At 42.4% G+C, this 14,339-nt stretch overlaps 1 protein-coding gene and 1 long non-coding RNA gene across 2 annotated transcripts in view; both read right to left on the bottom strand.

Moving 5' to 3' along the window:
- znf710b (zinc finger protein 710b) overlaps positions 1–953 on the bottom strand; it is an 11,450-nt gene extending 10,497 nt beyond the window's left edge. Inside the window, 1 exon segment of the mRNA XM_030376184.1 lies at positions 818–953. Coding sequence (XP_030232044.1) covers positions 818–862 — 45 coding nt within the window. The 5' untranslated portion in view covers positions 863–953.
- Positions 954–7,057: 6,104 nt separating this feature from the next.
- On the bottom strand, positions 7,058–13,888 carry LOC115558250 (uncharacterized). Its single transcript, XR_003979308.1, has 2 exons — positions 13,726–13,888; positions 7,058–7,571 (listed from the first exon to the last, which is right to left on the bottom strand). It is a non-coding gene; the product is annotated as an uncharacterized LOC115558250 (long non-coding RNA).
- Positions 13,889–14,339: the final 451 nt, after the last annotated feature.

Below are 14,339 nucleotides of genomic sequence, written 5' to 3'. Positions count from 1 at the left end.
AGAGAGAGAGAGAGAGAGAGAGAGAGAGAGAGAGAGAGAGAGCAAGGAAGGAGGGGGAGAGAATGAGTGAGAGAGACAGAATGTTAGTGAGAGAGGGAAGGGACGGGGAGAGAGAATGAGTGAGAGAGAGAGAAGGGAGGGGGAGAGAGAGAGAGAAGGGAGGGGGAGAGAGAGAGAAGGGAGGGGGAGAGAGAATGAGTGAGAGAGAGAGAAGGGAGGGGGAGAGAGAATGAGTGAGAGAGAGAATGAGTGAGAGAGAAGGGAGGGGGAGAGAGAATGAGAGAGAGAGAAAAGGGAGGGGGAGAGAATGAGTGAAAGAGAGAGAAGGGAGGGGGAGAGAGGGAGAGGCAAAGAGAAACTGAGAAAGAAGGACAGAGAGAAATAAAATGAGAAATGAAAGCCAGACAAAACAAGAGACACAAAAACCATAGCTGGACGAGGTGAGCGACACACGCGTCGTCTAAAGGAGTTGAGAGAGCAGTTAGGAGGACAACCCCAAAAAAAAAAGAGGTTGGTTGGCCGCCATGACTGACTTTTACGCAACGTACGCCGACACTTTACAAACAAACACAGATGCCAAGAACAGGGGAGTAGATAAGAGTGAGCGCTCGCGACAACTTCACAAAGCGTACTAGTCGAGAAGAACGCAGGTAACTGCAATCTTTGCCTTTCAACTCCACCAATTGCGAACAATCAGCAGACACACCACCACCCCAACCCAATACAACACCATCATCTGCCACACTCCTTTTCTCTCTCCCCCCCTCCCTCTATCTCTCTCTCTCCCTCTCTCTATCTCCCCCTTTCTCAAACTTACCACACTCCTCCTGCTGTGATGCTTCAGGTGCTTGAGGGACCTCATCCTGCTCTCGGTTGAGTGTGTGAGTGACAACAAGGCTGCGCTCCGGCTCCTATTTATACGTGAGGGGAAGAGGCGGGAGGGAGGGAGGGGGGGAAGGAGGTGGCCTATGTAAGCCCCGCCCCCCTGCCCCTCTTCCCTTCAACACAGTGCCAGTAGTGGCTGTGGGATTACACAGACGCAAACACAGACACACGTCTCTCCACCACACACACCCCCCAAACTAATAAGTGTGTTCGCTCACTGATAGTTCAGTGATGGATTAGTGCTACGCACACGCAACAAAAAGTGAAAAAAAAATGGACAGGAATTATTTATTTTATTGCTGCCCATCATTCAGCCTCTAACTCATATTTTATTCTCTCTGTATCTGCCTGTCTGTCTGACTATCTGTGTGACCATCTCTGCCTATGTGTCTGCCTATCGGTATGACCATCTCTGCCGATCTGTATGTATGTTTTTATGCACGTCTGTCTGACTACCTTTCTCTACCTTTCTCACTGCTCTACTGATCCACTGCCTGTCTGTCTATCTATCTTTCTGTACATCTACCCATATACTCCCTATACATTTATTGAGAATCAGACTCTGTGTGTTTCTCTGCCAGGGGGAATTTGTACCCATCTGTCTGTATCACTGCCTGTCTGTCTGAATTTGTACATGTCTATCTGATTCAATGGATGATTTTCTGCCTGTATCTCTGGCTGTTTTCGTCTGGCTGTTGATGTCCCCGCCCATCTCTGCCTGTCTATGCATCTGTACCCGTCTGTCTGAGTATATCACTGTCCCTATCTCTGCATGTACGTCTGTCTGTCTACCACTGGCTCTTTTTGTTTGTCTCCATTTTTATCTCTCTGTCTTGCTTTCTCACTGTCTCTTTGTTTCTGTTCCTCTCTTGTATCCAAGTCTGCACAAAAAAAATCTTCCTATACTTTTCTCTGCTCAAAAATGATGATGATGAATGCGAGAGAGAGAGAGAGAGAGAGAGAGAGAGAGAGAGAGAGAGAGAGAGAGAGAGAGAGAGAGAGAGAGAGAGAGAGAGAGAGAGAGAGAATACTGGAAAAAGAGGGGAGGGTGGGAGGGAGTGAGCGAGTGAATGAGTAAGAGCGAGAGAGAGAGAGAGAAGGGAGAGACAGAAAAGAGAAAGAGAAGGAGGGGGATGGGAAGAGTAGAGCAGAATGCGGTAAAAAAGAATAAGGAAGATGGAGGGAGAACTACATAGATCTAGGGAGGAAGTTGGAGGGGAGTAGGAAGGTATGATGCTATTGCTAATGATGCATTAAATAGGCCCGCTATTCATTCACCATTTGACTAAAAGATAAAACACCAAACAGAGGACCGCTACCTCGACTGTCAACTACCAAACCAAAAGGTCTGGGGTGCGGAAAACTAAATGATAAAAATAATTGACCCTGTTTTATTGGATCGCAATGCCCCCCTATCAGTGACATTGCGGGGTATCTGACTGTCTCCAAAGGTCATGTATGTTGATTTGATCTACGCACACAGTAAATAAAAACAAATAGTATTATTGTTTCCACTAAAGAGGAAAAAAAAAGATAAATAAAATAAAGTATCTTAATATCTAAAGTTAGGGTAGGCAATTTGGAGAAAGTAAGCATATGCAAGTTTTTTTAAGTTTATCCCACCCCTCCCTTCAGGCCTCTGTTCAAAGCCACTCCCCCAAAAATTACAGACTAGCTCAGAGCTTCAGCAATAGGTCAGCTTGGCATGGTGGAAGACATCACTCATACACAATGAGTGCACAGGAAGAGTGCACACATATAGGTACTAGGCAGGTAGGTAGACAGCCAGGTGGGCTATATAAATCATTTAAATCAGGTAAAATTAAATTGTGCATACATGGAGAGGCGGTTGCGATACAGCTCTTGAGTGGGTGATAGGGTGGTAGTCGGGGAGTATAGCAGGTACATGGGTTATAGCAGGTATACTTTTGGAAACAAGAAAAATCCCCTCCACAAAAATACTGCCCCCCATCGTAGTCCTCAAAGCAGTACTTATGAGCTGTCAGCCATGTTGCTTTAAACATTATCTCCCTGACCATTTTGTCAAGTTAGGATGTTGAAACTATCCTAGCTGCCGAAAGAAACCAGGCACTACTCAGTGGCATATATACAGTAAGAATATCCTGCACAGCATTTAGTAAGAAAAGCCAAAGGCAACAACAATAACAATTAAAAACATGGCAGAATTAACTCTTAAATCATAGACAATTCAGATAGCTGAACTTTCAATTAAGAAGCACAAAATACAATTTTTCCATCAGAATATTCAATTATTTGAAGTTATCAAAGAGAGCTAGTATTTTTAAGCTAGGATACAAGAGCTCTCTAGGAGATATGTATTTGCTAGGAAATAAATATTAGGTAGAAACAATGCAAGATATAGCTAAGATATAAGAGTTGGCTAGGGTATACGAGTCAGCTAGGAGAGATGTATTAAGAGTTAGCTAGGAGATATGTATTTGATATCATACATTAATTTGCTAGGATACACGTATTTGGTAGGATATAAGAAATAGCTAGGACATAAGAGTAGGCTTGGAGATACATTTTATCTAGGAATTTAGCTAGGACACACATTTTTAGCGAGGACATAAGAGATAGCTACGAGAGATAGGTAGGAGTTACAATTTAGCTCGGAGATGTAAGCGGGGAATGTAAAGTTAGCTGAGAGATGCATATTTTGCTAGGAGATGACAGTGAGCTACGATATAAAAGATAACTAGCAGGTACATACGAGTTATATTAACTAAGAGAGGTAAGACAGAGATTTGGCATTCAGCATTACAAATGTCTCAGAGGCCATTCGCTCAAAACAGGACAGCTAAAAATACTGGTGTGAATGCTTTTGACGCTTTCAAGTCCTATTAAGAAATTATCAAACAAAACTCTAGAGGCAACCAGGTACAGTACCATTCAACTAACTTACAGTGAAACATGTGGAGCTAGATCGCTAGCTTGCTTACATTCTGCTCGGCTAAAATCTACATGGGCTGAGGATATACTAGTCTAGCAAAACTTACATACATACACAGTAGTTTGTTATTATTTCCAATTAATTCTTGCACTCAGTGCGCTTGAAGCAATGCTCATTAGATACTATTATCTATGTAAGCTACTATTTGACCATATCAAGATGAGAGTATAAAATAAAAATGGAAGAAAAATACATAATAATTCTCTCATGAAGACCTTGGTAATGTATAACATGGCATGTGATCAACATACCTTGGCATATAATCACCAGTCAAATAAATTCTGTATCATGAGGTCTTGATTTTACAACAATAGCTACTTTTAGGATTTAACATTAAGGAACATTAAGACAGACACAATTGATGCATTCTTGCTACGACCAGACTAGAGGGCGTCTATACCATCATAACACTTGACCACCAGGTGAGGGTCTGGTTCTGCTCCATCTTGACCCGATCACAACATTGTGTTGTCTGTGGACCCGAGGCCTGGGTTAATCTAGTTTACATTCCTCTGACACTTATCTTGTGTGCATTTCTTCCTAGCCTGACATGTTAGCCACTTGTTGAGCCTAGGCTAGGCTAACCCAATGTTGGGATAGCCTAGCTATAGGGTTGTGCCTTGGGTTTTGTTTTAACTGTCATTGATGTACAGTTGGCAAGCTAATGTATTTGGGTTAATCACACACACTACTGAATGGCACCAGAGGCTGTTTGCTTAGTTAAGAAACAATCGAAGAATTTTGAATAAAATCACTTATTTAGAAAATGTTTTTTTACATATTATGAGAGAATTGTTTTGTTTGCTTTAAGTTTGCAAAGAAACTGTTTTTTTCAATAGACTTTGTATCAAAAATGGCATGGGGGAACGGTCAACAACAGGATAGAGAGAACATGGAGGAAAGAGAGGGCAACAGCAGAGGAGAGGACAAAATGGGGGCGTAATGGAGGAAGCAGAGAGAAAGAACAGGAGAGAGAGCGAGCAGAGAGAGAGAGAGAGAGAGAGAGAGAGAGAGAAGCAAGCAGAGAGAGAGAGATACAGAGCAGGCAGAGAGAGAGAGCAGGGAGGGAGGGAGGGAGGGAGAGAGGGCGAGCGAGCAGAGAGAGAGTGAGAGGGTGAGTGAGTGAGTGAGTGAGAGAGAGAGGAAGGAGGGGGAGAGCAAGGCTGTGAGCAAAATAGAGCCAGATAAAGGGAGAGAGAGGGAAAGAGACAGAGCGAGAGAGCAAGAGAGAGAGCAGGAGGGAGGGAGGGAGAGAGCCAGGGAGAACAGATGATTGCATGGAATGAAAGAGGGATTGAGGGGGGAGGGAGGGGAGGAGATAAAGAGAACGGTGGAGGGAGGGGGAGACCATGAGCGAGTGAGGCAACGAATGAGGGAGGGAAATGGTGGAGTGTGAGAGGAGAGGGAGAAAGCAAATGGGAGGCAGGGGGAGGGTAGGATGTTAAAGGGAGAGCAAGAGAGTGAACAAGCAAGCGACGGAGAGAAAGAGCGAGAGAGAGAGAGAGCAAGCAGGCAAGCGAGCGAGAGACAGACAGAGTGAGACAGAGGGAGAAAAAAAGAGAAAGAGTGAGAGACGTAGAGAGAGGGAGAGATGGGGGCAGGGAGCAACGTGAGAGAGAGAAAGAGAAGGAGGGGCAGTGTGCAACGTGAGAGAGACAGACGAAGAGGGAGGGAGAGACAGACAGAAAGAGAAGTAAAGAGAGAGAGAAGGGAGGGGTAGAGCGAGATGGAAACCGAGAGCAAGAGAAAAAAGAGAAAGACAGAGGGAGAGAGAGAGAGAGAGAGAGAGAGAGAGAGGGGGAGGGGAGAATGAACGAGGGAGAGGAGGAAAGAGGAACAGAAAGAGGGGGAGGGGAAGAGAACTGAAAAGAAAACTGAAAAGGAGAGGTAGAAAGACTGATAGAAAGAATAAAACAGAGGGATTGAAATGAACGACAGAAAGATATCACAGACATCATGTTTGATTTAACAGTATTGTCGCAAAAAAAACATTGGTTTGAAACTCATCACATGCCCAATGTTATCACCTCTATGCCTTCAAGGAAGAAAATGCCTTATTCGACAAGAGCACGGTGCATTTTGCAATCCACAAAAGGCCTCAGACTAGCCACATGGGTTCATTATCTGAGAGAAACACGAACACCCTTTTACATCCTCAATTCATTAATTCCATTTATGTCCAACCCAAAACAGTGTCTAATAAGAGACTACAGCAATGTCTATGAATGAATCATGCACAGGACGGATATTCAGCTGGAAAAACACAAAAAATCCCTGTTGGGTTTGCCACCACCACGTCTTTAGTGTTTGGAACTTCTTCTATATAAATAGTCCAGGGATAACATAAAGGAGACGTGTGGCCTTTAACTAGGGGATGCTCTCACCCTACAGGAAGTGGAAGGAGCACCCTTAATGGCTGACCTTACTCTGGACTACAAGACTAGGCCTGTATCCAGGACTGGCAGGTATCACGCACCCATGGTCCGGACCCAGAAAGGCGTCGAAATTTGCATGTTCAATCAAGTCCCAGCTGTCCGGTTGCCTTTGGCCAGCCGAATTGGTCAAACAAATGTGATCACCGTTCCTTCTGCAGCTCCAACTAACAGCAAGGCTGTTCTGAATGAAAGTTACAAATGCTACAAACACAGCAGTTTAAATCCTTCTGTTACAAGAAAATGACAATAATTTGCGATTATGGAACGGGTTGTAAAACCGGAAGATAATAATGCCTCTATAGGGTGCAACTTAACTTATATACATCCTGGACATGCATCCTATTCTCTATTCCATGAAGAAATAGTTTGGTTTACTGATAAGGAAAAGGATGGTTATCTTGTTTTGGTATTAGTTTGAGACTTTCAGGTTTCGGTAAGGGTTTGGTGAAGGTCGGAACGACATCTGGGGAACGAGTCGTGCAAATAATTAGAGACACTGAAAACATTACATTTTAACAATCAACTTCAGTTTGAAATTGAGCGACTAAATAACTGAGTTACAAAAAAGCATACCTGGTATAAATTCCATATGGTGTGTCAGCAGATAACTTTTATATGACATTTGTGGATATATGCATCGGCTACTGTGCATACATGAGAATGACTCAGCCTTAGTTTAACCAATGTTTACTAGCCAATAATGCAACACATGTATAAACATGTGTGTGCGTGTGTGTATAAATTCAGTAATCAACCATTAGAATATAAGTAGGCTCTTTATTTATTTAATTGCCATATGATTTTGTCTATGCTCAGCTGATTTGGAGTTGCCCGATGAAGAACATCATTAGAAAGCTATACAATTAAAAACAATGATTGGAGAAGATGGGTATTTTGCAAAAAGCCGTATCTCAGTAAGCATGGAGGCACTTGGAGGTGCAGCAATGGCAGCCATACCATTTCATTCTACCACTCTCCAACTCAGTTCCAAACTACATCACTCTTTCTCCTCTCATTCTCTCTTCCATCACTCTTTCCTCATGTTTCCATGGATACAGTTCACCCTTTGCTCTCTCTCCATCTCCATCCATCTCTCCCTCTCTCTCCCCCTACCTTCCTCTCTCTCCCCCTACCTTCCTCTCTCTCCCCCTACCTTCCTCTCCCTCCCCCCTCTTTTTCATCCCTAATTCTGTTTCTTTCCTTTTTCTCATGCAATCTTCTTATCTCTGGCCCGACCACCTTCTCTCAATCCGGTACCTTCATCCAGTTACTGAAACCTTGTAAACAAACAAACAAACACAGAAAGACAGTCTGAATAATTCTAAATAAACAGATATTTCATCAACAGTAGAGGAATCTTTTTCTTAAGTGGATACCATAACTATAGTGAATGAGCCACTAGGGCTGTCAACGAATATTCGAAGTTCGAATATTCGTTCGAAATGTATCCAAAAACGCGAATTCGAACGTGAAAATTAATATTCGAATGTGAAAAAACACTCCCGTGGTACAAGCGCCTCTATTTGCTTTGTGAATGAGCCTCTGTCTGTTCGCGATGTCCCTCATAATATTCGAATGTGAAAAAACACTCCCGCGGTACAAGTGTAACAGACTAGTATGTGAAGAGCGAATGTATTTTATCCCCTCGGGGTTTCCGTACTTGGATATAGGTATTCCAGCTCGGCTATGCCATTCAATAAGCATCCGAAGTAGAGCTCAGGGAGCTAGTAGTCTGGCTGGTGAAAGCTGCTGTAACGCAATGTTCTCGGCAAAGTCCGAGACAGCTTTTTTTTCAGGAAACCGAACGATGCGTAGTGCTGGCCCTTTCGCTGGCATGGTGGAAGACGTAGGCGACATGCATTTTTTTCTTTATCGATTTTAATAGGCCTTCTCGATAAATGGTAAGCAAAGCAAGGAACGTTACCACTAGCATACTTTGTAACATTCAGAAGCGGGCGTCTTCTTCAGATTACTATAGTTTGCGTGTTTGCAGGTGTGGTGGTGAAATGCAAGCGATACAAAGTTGTGGCTTTTCATGATTAGGCCTCCACGTTACTGGGCTGTTTATAGGATATATATATATCCCACTAATTTGAACCATGGTTTTGTCGCATTATTGACATATTGACGGCAACTGCGTAAAATAGGCAACCAGATATTCGAATAGTTCGAATTCGTGATTTTTTTCCAAACGAACATTCGAATGTCATTTTTGAGCAATTTTGACAGCCCTATGAGCCACACACACAAACACACACACGTTAGAACAGTCGCACACAACCTTGCTGAGAGAGAACCCAATTACTGTGGATGGAAATCAATTTCCAAACAAGACAGGACGCTCTTTAAAGAGTAACCTAACACTGAGAGGAAAAAAAAATGACAATGACAGCGCCACCTCTGGCGCAACAGGGGTCATTGCAACCACAAATTTTGATTGGCACAAATTAGAGCAAGGTAACATGGCAAGTGAGATCCCCTGACACCAACCAGTCAATCAGAGTACAATTCTTATTCAAATATGATTTACCATTCAACTATTTTAGATTTCAGTGTTCGGCATACTGAAGTCTTACAGTCCAGCGAATACATACATTTCTTAGCATGGTGTGGCCGAAGTGGGAATCCCAAATAACCGCGGGGGTGTTGGCCAAGGAAGCATTAGTGAATTAAGATAACATTATGCATTGTTGAAAAAGCCAAATTACAATTTGATTTCACGGACTTGTTGCAGGCAAAAGACACCAAGAGACGTTTAAAATGAATGTAGCGAGCAGTGGTTCAGTACAAACTGCAGCAAGAACTACATTTGCATGCATCCAACAAAGGACTGGCGCTAGCACTAAAGCTTGATTTATACTTCTGTATCGAATCGCCGCCATGGGTATACTGTGGTTATCCAACCCAGTGCTCACATTTATCGTTCTGCATCCCGACGAGTAATTACATTTTTGGAGAGGTGCAGGTAAGCTACGGCGTACCCACGGCAGCTATTCAACGCAGGAGTATAAATTAAGCTTAACTCTCCTTATTGTCACCCTTCCATGTACATGCCAGGATAACAGGCTACTTTAGCAGAAAAGCATTGTGGCCACTGGCTTCGAAAGAGTGATAACCCTCATTTGGTGTAGTCCAGATGAATGTGTTAAATTCACCAATGATTGGTCAACATTTAGATGTACTTATTGAGGTCTCAACAACAGTTCAGAGACTGGTTGCGTTAACAAAAAGTGGGCTGTTATAGTGCCCCCTTCAAATCAGTCAATCAGTGATATTGTTGTTTGATTAGTTAGAATTTGTCCTAAAAATAACCCCTCCACATCACTCACAAACAAAAAAAAAACACATACACGACAAACAAAGACAAGATAGATGGACGAGAGGAGAGGTTAAAATAATGCAAAAGGGGACTAGGGAAATGATTAAACATTGTTCTTGTTTTCTTTCTATGGCATCATATAACACATAACCGAGTCAAGAGACTTGGGAAGAGGCATTCCTCAGCAAAACCAGGAAATTAAGAGAATCAAAATTAAACATAGACAGATGGGTATTGATCCTTGAACATTTGATTTAGGATTGCGTGAGTACTACTTAGGAGTGGCAGAGGGTGATCAATATTATTATTTGTTGTCATTGAGACTTGTATGACACAAAACCACAAAAGCTTGTTTTGTGTTGCAGATTAAATTAGGCAACTGGTCTCTTATTGTATCATGTAGTCTTCAAGTTAAAAAAACCAAAAGTACTTTGTGTATAGTCAGAAGTGATACAATTCAACAAGAGTGTCTTTGGATTTTGCATTCCCATAATTTCTTCCCATAGGAATGTGTTTATTCTTGCTCGATGATCTCTCCGGTAAAATTAAAAGGCCTGCATGACAATACTTAAACAACCGTTGCTAGCTATGTTAGCCATTCTAAAAACTGCCTATCGTCAGTTTCCTTCACAATAGTGATGTTAAATTCAGTAGAAGTTGGGGACAAATTTATTAACATAGGGTTATATTTTGGCAGGTATATAACTGATACAAATATATATATATATATATATATATATATATATATATATATATATATATATATCATTGGCTAGCAAACACACCGATTTCAGTCAAAATGTAAAAAAAATACAATAACAATGTAATCGAGGATAGAAAATGAGGAATACTGTAAACAAAAAAGGAGCTTTAATACAAAATGAATCAATAATAAATAAAGGGATAATTAAAAATACTTTGAAAGGTTAAAAAAAATAATATATAATTTACACAAAACAACAAGAGCCCCAGTTGATTCCATCTCATGTTGAGAGGTTGGCTTGACTGGGGAGGAAGTCCACACCAACTGGCCATGCAACTGGTAACAACTTCACACAACAGAACATTGGCAAAGCCCCGCTTAACAAGACTAGACGCCAGCCCAAGCTGACAGGCAGGACTCACACGTTCACATTTTAACCGAAGCAGTAGATAGGAGGACTCAAAAGAGGGAATATGGTCAACATGGCAAACAATCACGTTGTTGGAGCCACGTTTTATGCCAGTGTTACCTGAGATCTCATTAGGGTGTGTGTGTGTGTGTGTGTGTGTGTGTGTGTGTGTGTGTGTGTGTGTGTGTGTGTGTGTGTGTGTGTGTGTGTGTGTGTGTGTGTGTGTCACAATTAGCAGAGTGTAAATGACATGCATTTTATGTGCCAAATTTTCAAAGATCGCTCAAACATGCTTTATCCCCCCAAAAAAAAGTTTAACCATAATACACACAACACCATCTCATACAGTTAGTATAGTGCTTGTACACATATTACTCTTCTTGGCATACAGCATTGAAATGCCCTCTTCTGTAATCGTAGGTCTTTCTGATTGCCTGAATGAGAAGGACCTTAATGTCTCTCTCTCCAACTCTTGGTACATCATAGTGATAAATGTATGCACAACAAAGCTGGAGAATGTGTTTTTTGGATCACAATGGAAGTCTCCTGCATAAGAGCTGAGCATATATACCATGCTTTCTAGAGACATGATACTTGTAGGAAGTTGAAATGAAAGAAGCATTGCTTTTGCTGCCTTTATTCTTTGGCTCACGTTTCTAAAGCAGTACAAGATTGGGTCAATTATTATTATTTTCCATTTTGAGCTGCAATCTATGATACAATCCAGGCATAGCCCAGTGCTGACTTACAAGAACATCAACACACAACAGACATCCGGAAGAATATATACAGGATTTAAAACAAGTTTTGGAAGAGCACTTGTTAGCTATAGCTGGTGGAGAGCTACAGCTATAGCCAACAAGCCCTAAAACATTAGGCCTTTGTGCTTCCAGAAACATCATCCTTTCTCTCCCCCTCTTTTTTTTTTTAACCCAGCCCGCAGCAGAGCAAAGCACTGCAATGTGCTGACACCATCAGCTGCTGTTCTGAACCCTTTACCCCAACTCTATCCTAGCACCACAACCTCCATTCTACTACGTCTACATAGACGTTCAATACATTATTGAATGAGCGGGAGAGAGTGGAGAGATTTTGGGTGACCGGGAAATTAAACGGGTCTTTACGGTCGACCTAGCCCGGATTATGTTGCCGATGGCCGGGCCTGCCATGTTGCTGGCCTACACGCTTTGGCCTACACTGTCTGCTATGATTCATAGACTATGTGACATGATCCAGAGCTCAGCGTGGGGTTGTGTAGCAGAAATACCAATATATCCCTATTGATCTGAGCTTTGGGAAATGGGTATCGAACAAGACAACAATACATCCAATAATAATTCAGCGGCATGTATTTTGATGATGTCTATGATGCTGGATTTTATGACGGCTAATTAATCAACAATTTATTACATTTGAGGTTGTTACTATTTAATAATAATTTAGAAACACCTATCTAACTACAACACTAGTGATGTAGCAAATCGACACCATTATATCACTACAAGAAACCATTCCACTCTAAAGAGCAGTGGGGCTGATAAAGGCAGTCTGATAAATGCAGCACTCAACTCAGCTGGGCACAAACTGAAATAAATATAACTGGCAAGACAGCACACAAGACAGACGACCACAGTACATAAGGCAGGCCAAGCAACAGTAGCGCACAGTTATGAGACACAACATCAACCCACTGAAGAGCCACTAAACCTTATGCAGTCACACACAAACACAAGCTTCCTTGAAATGTGATGGCAGTTTCACTTTGTTCAAAGTAGGTGGGTGAAGATGTTTGAGAAAGGATGCAGTCCTCTTCAAACTGAAAACAGCTCAACAGACACAAGGATGTCTATGGCCAACAAGGAGGATGTCGTAGTAACCTTTGTTAGCCACTGAACTCCACCGAATACGGGCCTGTCTGGCATGTGCAGCATGCAGGCTATTGCTGTGAACACGCATATTGAGCCATCATACACGTACTATTGAACTAGACGTTGCATCATGTGCAGACCCAGGGCTTTATACATTATTTCAGATGCAACAGCCTAACTGGTAGCAACATCCAAACAACGGGGATCCAAGTTAAAAAACGGCATCTGCCTTAGAAATGCCTATGAGGAACATACCTAGGATGATTAGAGAAGCACAAGGGGACTTCCTCGGTTATGCAGTGCAGATTATGGTCATAACTCACTAGCTTGAATGGCACAGGCAACAATTTCTGACAATCAAGTGACGCCTCGGCCAACTGGTGAGGGTAGCATGTATTACCCATTAATACCCTATCTATACACCCATAATGAACACTTGCACACATATAGGTGTTGCTGCAGCATTGCATCTGCAGTCTCACATTTTGACACGAAGCAAAAGGGGTTGCGAGTAAACGGAGCTTCTTGGTTAGTGGCATAACGTTACCCCATATACAAGCCTGCTCTTCTCACTTTGCTCTTCATAATACTCATATTCTTATTGACTTGCACTGTATCTTTAAAAAGGGCCCTACTACAACTTAACGGGAAAACTTTGTTCCAAGACGGGCCTACGCAAGAAGACGAATGTCATAACGGGCTATGTATGGATTGGTATTGGACAGAATTGGGCTGGATCTGGCCTGTTGTAGCCCCTACTCCTTTATGCGTCTCTCTCCAGCTCTCTCCATCCCCCCTTGCGACGCCATCTGTTAGTGGCATGAGAGAATGTGGAAGTAAAATAGAAAAGACGACATTTTGACTGTACTTGCTGACCTACATTGGCCGTGTGTTTGTTTTCCACACGAAAGCAATGTAATACGCGAAGCATGCACACCGCACGGCACACAATGTACCCAAAAAACAACACACAGACACAATCCAGCGAGACATTTTCGGGGGGTGGTCAAGAGGAATGTGATAAGTTAGGGTAGGAAACACCGCTCGCCTCGCCGGCCCGGGCGACTCAACCCAGCGCACAGCTCACTCGTCTATCCGACCCATCGGAATAAAAAACAACCGCGGAACTCACCTGATTCCAAAATGGGTTTATGGTGGCGACGTGACTGTGATGATAGTGAATATTATGGTGGATATCGGGGGAGAGTTGGAGCGGCGGAGAGCCGTGGCGCGGAGCAGGAAGGAAGGGGACGGAGGAGGAGGGACTGACGTGAATGAATAAACAGCCGGGCTCCTCCTCACTCCTCACCGCCACAAGTCTAGCAAGAATGTGGCTGACTTAGTGGAATGCATCCGAGTCTATTGTCTACCGTACAATGGCGGGGTTTATGTTTTCTTTGAATACATAAAAATATATCTTGATAAATTAGCACACATGCATACCTGGTCCTGGATTTGGATAGGCCTATGTTGCCTTATCGATACGACAGTATTCATTTTGGACATTGTGATGTCTTCCCATGTTTATTTATTTTTTCAGAATTATATACCTGCTCGTCCTCATTTTATTCAAAATAAACACAATTACTAATTTTGCTTTAAACCAATAATGCTATTCGTGTTATGTTAACAAATTCCACACGATGTCGCTATAAAATGAAATTATGCTTTTGGGGTTAACTGTTACAGTATGCATTTTAAACAACGAACGATAATGCATGGAATGGAAAATAAACTGTTAACTCT

Source organism: Gadus morhua, chromosome 14 (assembly GCF_902167405.1).
Source record: "Gadus morhua chromosome 14, gadMor3.0, whole genome shotgun sequence".
In the NCBI taxonomy this organism is placed as follows: domain Eukaryota; kingdom Metazoa; phylum Chordata; class Actinopteri; order Gadiformes; family Gadidae; genus Gadus; species Gadus morhua.
Note: the sequence above shows the minus strand (reverse complement) of the source record. Positions and strands in the feature narration are given on the sequence as shown.